We start from the raw sequence: 5,408 nt of genomic DNA, 5'->3' as shown, positions 1-5,408 counted from the left end.
CTTTATAATTTTACTCAGTTTTATTGCTGTTTAGATCCTATCACTTATGATGGTCAGTGTAAAATTCCAGAGTGCGGGTGGGGACTATCTAAACAGACACTTTATGATTCCTCTGTACTATGAAATGCTGTGTGCTGACAATGTGGTTAGATTATCAGGGTCCAGTTTTATATACACTTTCATTTTGCTTCTGAACGTCCACTATTATCTGGCACATAGAGAGATGAGACAGATCAGAGATGTTGAGATGCATATAACACACAATGACATTCTCAGCTCTTCTGTCTCTGCCACAACACACACTGCCAGCTCTTGCGTGCCTCCCTCCCCTTGATAAAGACATTGTCTTGCCTCTAGTTTGTAGAGCAAGTCTCCTGACACTATTGCTAACCGGCAGTAAGTGTGTGCGTGCAGCAGCAGACTGGTTAAGAATCCATCCCACCCAAACCTAGACTTCGGATTTACAGTCAGAACCTGGGGCAACAGAAATTATGTACAGCAGGACTGATAGACACAGGTTGGACTTATTAACATAAATACCACATTTCACAGATATAACAGTGTATTAGAGAATGTGTTATTTTCTTATGTCTTAGTATGTTAAGAATCTTGTCTTTGTGGGAATATCCCTTTATATAGCCACAGCTCAACAATGTGAAACAAAGCTTTTGGGAACAACTATATGTACACCCTGTAGGCAGATTTTGGTTTTCCATGGCGTCCCCCATGACGGCCCCAACTGGAGGATGGCCCTTGACCTCTGTAGGGACAGGAAGCAGAGAGGTTAAAAGCCCCTCCCCTACACCCACACTCCAGTGGCTTCCTGTCCCTACACAGGGCAGGGAGTAGAGAGAAGTTTCTCTCCTCGCTTCCCACTAGTTGGGACAGTGAGGGGGGACACCATGGCGCGGGACCTATCCCTTACCCAGCACAGCTCCGGGCCTCGATCGGGTTGCGGCCCTTTCCTCTGCCTGTGTGGATCTGTGTGTTGTCTTCCGGCTCTGCCCGCAGCTCCTGGAGCTTACGACACCCGGAATATGTGATTCTGGCGCTCCCGCGCACTTCCGGTCGACCCCGGCGTCAACTTCCGGTGGAGTGACGAAACCGGAAGTGACGTCAAAGCCACGCGACCCGGAAACAGGATCGCGGGGCGGTAAGTTTAAATTGCTCTAGCGTGGTAATCACGTTGATCTGAGGTCTAATCTTCATTCCGGAGCACACCTCTAACCTGCGGCTTACGAGTTAAAGGTTCCCTTTGGCGTTTTTTCAGGTCAGGTCTTGGCTTCAAACACCCTGATATGTATAACTGTATATTATGCTGGCACATACTATATTTTATTGCACTGTATTCTGATATTGGCCACGTTTACCTTATAGACCCTGGTGGATCTCTCCTGGCTTACCGTTACCAGGTAACATCCTACCCTTTAACCATTACAGTGCTGATTTACAAGCCTTCAATTGTTATTATTACATTCTAGGCTGGCTGGTTATTGTAGTTCCTCTAGGAGCATGGAACCCTGCAATTTAGAGGCCTCAGGTCTGGACCTCATATCCCCACCTCCTGTGAGTAGGGGTTAAAGGGATAGGGTGGTGGGTCACCCGCACGTCCCGTTTATAGCAGTTCCTTATCCGGGCTCTCCTTTCCTTGATAGGATCCCAAGGAAAAGGAAAAAGGCCGTGCTAAGGAGCAATCCTCCTCTGAGAGGAAGAAAACTCCTCATAAAAAATGCAACATGTGCTTTGAAAAATTACCTAGTGCATATAAGAAACCTGTGTGCAAAAAATGCCTGGATAATTTGATTCGTGAAGAAAAGACCTCATTCATGGATGAGATGCGTAGCTTTATCCAGGAGGAAGTCAGATCCTCTGTGTCATCATCCTTGGCTGCCTTTGCCCCCCAGGAACCACCTCAAAAGCGCCAGAAAATAGTGGATTCATCTTCTGACCCCGCTTCAGATTCTGATGGTGCTACGGTCAGGGATTCTTTGGAACCTGATACGTTCCCTTCCACCTCTGCAAACAGGATGGAATCGAGATATCTGCTGGCTTCCGAAGACCTGGAACCCCTTTTAAAGGCAGTGCGAGATACCCTGAAGATAGAAGAGGTAGAGGAGACGCAGTCCATTCAGGATGAACTCTTTGGTCTGCTCAAAGCCAAAAAACGGCGCGTGTTCCCGGTCAATAATACTCTCAGGGATCTGATTCTAGAAGAATGGAGGGATCCGGAAAATAAAATTTCTCTTTCAAAAGAATTCAGAAATAGTCTTTCTTTTGATGAAGAAGAAGCCAAGCTGTGGAACTCGGCTCCTAAGATGGACATCCAGGTCACTAAAATGACCAAGAAGACCGATTTGCCTTTTGAGGATGCTACCCAGTTGAAAGATCCGCTGGATAGAAAGGCAGACAGCCTATTAAAAAAGAGCTGGGAATGTTCCATGCTGAACCTTAAATCCAACATTGCTACAACGTCCGTAGCCCGCACACTATTCCACTGGGTAATGGAGTTGGAAAAGCATGTAAGGGATGGAACCCCAAGGGAGCTGTTACTTAATACCTTCCCGACCCTGAAAGCAGCCACAGCTTTCATTGCTGACGCCTCGGCAGAAGGAGTGAGGATTAGTGCTAAAGAAGGGGCTCTTTCCAACTCCGTAAGAAGATCTCTCTGGTTGCGCCAGTGGAGCGGAGACTTCAGGTCGAAGTCTAAATTGTGCGGCATCCCGTTCAAGGGCGAGTATGTGTTTGGGCCCGAATTGGACACCATCCTGGAGAGGGCGGCGGATAAGAAAAAAGGCTTCCCAGAATCCAGGACCAGTCTGAAGAAACCTTCCTTTCGTGACCCCAAAGAGAGGAGACCATCCTTTAGGGGCAAGGGTAAACAAGGAAGGTGGAGCTACCCTAAAGGTGGAAGAGGCAGGGGGTTTCTGCTCAACCCCAGTAACTCCGCTACGAGTTTCAGGAAACAATGACGCCAAAGTGGGAGGAAGACTGTTGAATTTTCATCAGCAATGGAGCCGGATAACATCAAACCCCTGGATTCTGTCCATCCTCCAGGACGGCTACAAGATAGAATTGACCGCTCTTCCTCCCACAAGTTTCGTCCTTACCAGACAACCCTCTCGGGACCTGTCGCTCCAACTCTGGACAGAAGTGCAGAAGTTGTTAGATCTGGATGTGATTATCCCTGTACCCCAGGAACATCAGAGAAGAGGACATTATTCTCCACTATTCCTCATAAAGAAACCGAACGGGAGGTCCAGAATGATCTGCAACCTGAAAGGGCTAAACAGGTTCGTCCTATACAGAAAATTCAAGATGGAGACCGTCTCTTCTGCTTCAGCGCTAATCCACCGTCAGGCGTTCATGTGTACAATAGACCTGAAGGACGCCTACTACCACGTCCCAATATACCCCAACTCGCAGAAGTTTCTCAGGTTCGCAGTCCTGTCACCAGAAGGCGAGGAAGCTCACTTTCAATACAAAGCCCTTCCCTTCGGGATATCTTCTGCACCGAGAACCTTTTCAAAGATTATGGTTGAGGTGGTAGCGTTTCTGAGAAAAGAAGGAATATCCATCATTCCGTACCTGGACGACCTTCTGGTAGTAAGTGCCTCAAGTCAGGAGCTGATTCTGCACAGGGATATCACCATGAAGACTCTTCAGCGGCTAGGCTGGATCATCAATACAGAAAAATCCAACCTAGAACCAAGCATGAACGTGGTATTCCTGGGAGTTCTAATAGACTCCACACGACAGATGTCTTTTCTCCCTCCAGCAAAGAGAGAAAATTTAATTCTCCAGCTAAACGCGTTCAAGAAAAAGAAGAGCTGCTCCATAAGAGAAGCAATGAGGATCCTTGGGCTCATGACTGCATGCATCCAGTGCGTGCAATGGAGCCAAAGTCATACAAGGACACTACAGAACTGGGTGCTGTCCTCTTGGGACAAAGATCCTTGTCACCTAAATCAAAAGGTGGAGATTCCCCTCTCAGTCTTACGGTCCATAGACTGGTGGACAGATCCAGCAAACCTGGGAAAAGGAGTACCCTGGCATCCTTGGCCAGTGACAACTATACAGACGGACGCAAGTCAGTCAGGTTGGGGAGCGATTGTCGCAGGTCATCCTGTCCAAGGCCTGTGGCCGGATTCAGTGAAAACCCGTTCCTCGAATCATCGGGAGTTAAGAGCTGTTCTGGAAACCCTGAGGTCCAGCACACAAATGTTGAGAGGAAAGCATGTCAGAATTTTTTCGGACAACGTCACTACGGTAGCCTACCTACGTCACCAAGGGGGAACCAAAAATCCGAGTCTCCTGGCACTTTCAAACAAAATCTTCACCTGGGCAGAAGACAACCTTCAATCCCTCTCCTCCATCCACCTCAAGGGGGAAGAAAATCAGGCAGCAGACTTCCTCAGTCGGAGGAAGATAGATCAAAACGAGTGGTGTCTTCACGAAGAGGTCTTCCTTCACATAACAAGGAGGTGGGGACATCCGTCAGTAGACCTGTTTGCCTCCAGCAAGAACGCGAAGCTCCCGCGTTTCTTTTCCCTGGAACCTACAGTTCCCTTCAACCAAAGAGACGCGTTCAGCCAGTCCTGGGGGGGGCTGTTACTGTATGCCTTTCCTCCGATACCTCTTATGTCCCGGGTCATACAAAAGATCAGGGAAGACCAGGCGGAGGTTATACTCATAGCGCCTTGGTGGCCAAAAAGGAACTGGTTTCCTTGGCTAAAAAAGATGGCAATGGCGGATCCATTCCTGTTACCACCCCGTCCAGACCTCCTGTTCCAGGGTCCAGTCCTTCATCCCAATCCGCAGGCTCTCCAGCTCGCTGCATGGATCCTGAAAGGAAGATACTGACAGCCCAGGGGCTATCGGACAAAGTGATCTCCACGATGAAGGCTAGTCGTAAGGTGGTCACCCACAGAATTTACTCCAGAATATGGAAGAAATTCGTGTCTTTTTGTGGCTCAGTCCCTCCTAACCAGTTGTCTCCCAACATCTCGCAGATACTGGATTTCCTGCAAGCTGGGTTTGATAAAGGGCTGAAGACGAGTACACTCAAGGTCCAGGTATCAGCCCTTAGTGCCTTCTTTGATACTTCCTTGGCGGAGCACAAGTGGATCCAGAGGTTCGTAAAAGCTACCTCCAGATTGAGACCTCACTTAAAACAAAATATCCCAAACTGGGATTTGTCTCTGGTGTTGAATCACCTGACAGGTCCTCCGTTTGAGCCCTTAGAGACTACGGACCTTAGAAGCCTAACCCTCAAGCTAACCTTCCTTATAGCCATAACCTCAGCTAGACGGTTAGGAGAAATCCAGGCTCTCTCCCTTAGAGAACCTTACCTTAGAGTTCTGGAAGATAGAGTGATTCTAACTCTAGATAAGGCCTTTACTCCCAAAGTG

The 5,408-nt window shown here is 48.2% G+C and overlaps 1 protein-coding gene across 2 annotated transcripts; it reads left to right on the top strand.

Annotated features, from left to right (window-relative positions):
* The first annotated feature begins 740 nt into the window (after positions 1 to 740).
* Positions 741 to 3,543, top strand: LOC140121537 (uncharacterized). 2 transcript variants are annotated; one of them, XM_072141240.1, is made up of 3 exons: positions 741 to 1,412; positions 1,482 to 1,566; positions 1,656 to 3,543. In XM_072141240.1, exons 2-3 carry the CDS (start codon positions 1,513 to 1,515, stop codon positions 2,967 to 2,969), a joined length of 1,368 nt encoding a protein of 455 aa, XP_071997341.1. In that variant the 5' UTR covers positions 741 to 1,412; positions 1,482 to 1,512; the 3' UTR covers positions 2,970 to 3,543. The 2 variants fall into 2 exon arrangements, with proteins under 2 accessions (XP_071997341.1, XP_071997340.1); XM_072141239.1 differs by having other exon boundaries at positions 741 to 1,566; positions 1,656 to 3,542.
* The last annotated feature ends 1,865 nt before the right edge of the window (positions 3,544 to 5,408 follow it).

This window comes from Engystomops pustulosus, chromosome 3 (assembly GCF_040894005.1).
Source record: "Engystomops pustulosus chromosome 3, aEngPut4.maternal, whole genome shotgun sequence".
NCBI lineage: Eukaryota > Metazoa > Chordata > Amphibia > Anura > Leptodactylidae > Engystomops > Engystomops pustulosus.
This window is presented reverse-complemented; position numbering and strand designations above follow the sequence as displayed.

Excerpts from the sequence above, each read along its gene's own strand:
- LOC140121537 (XM_072141240.1), top strand. The coding sequence starts at position 1,513 with ATGGAACCCTGCAATTTAGAGGCCTCAGGTCTGGACCTCATATCCCCA. Across the intron at positions 1,567-1,655 it reads ACCTCATATCCCCACCTCCT|GATCCCAAGGAAAAGGAAAA; the intron begins GTGAGTAGGGGT and ends TTTCCTTGATAG.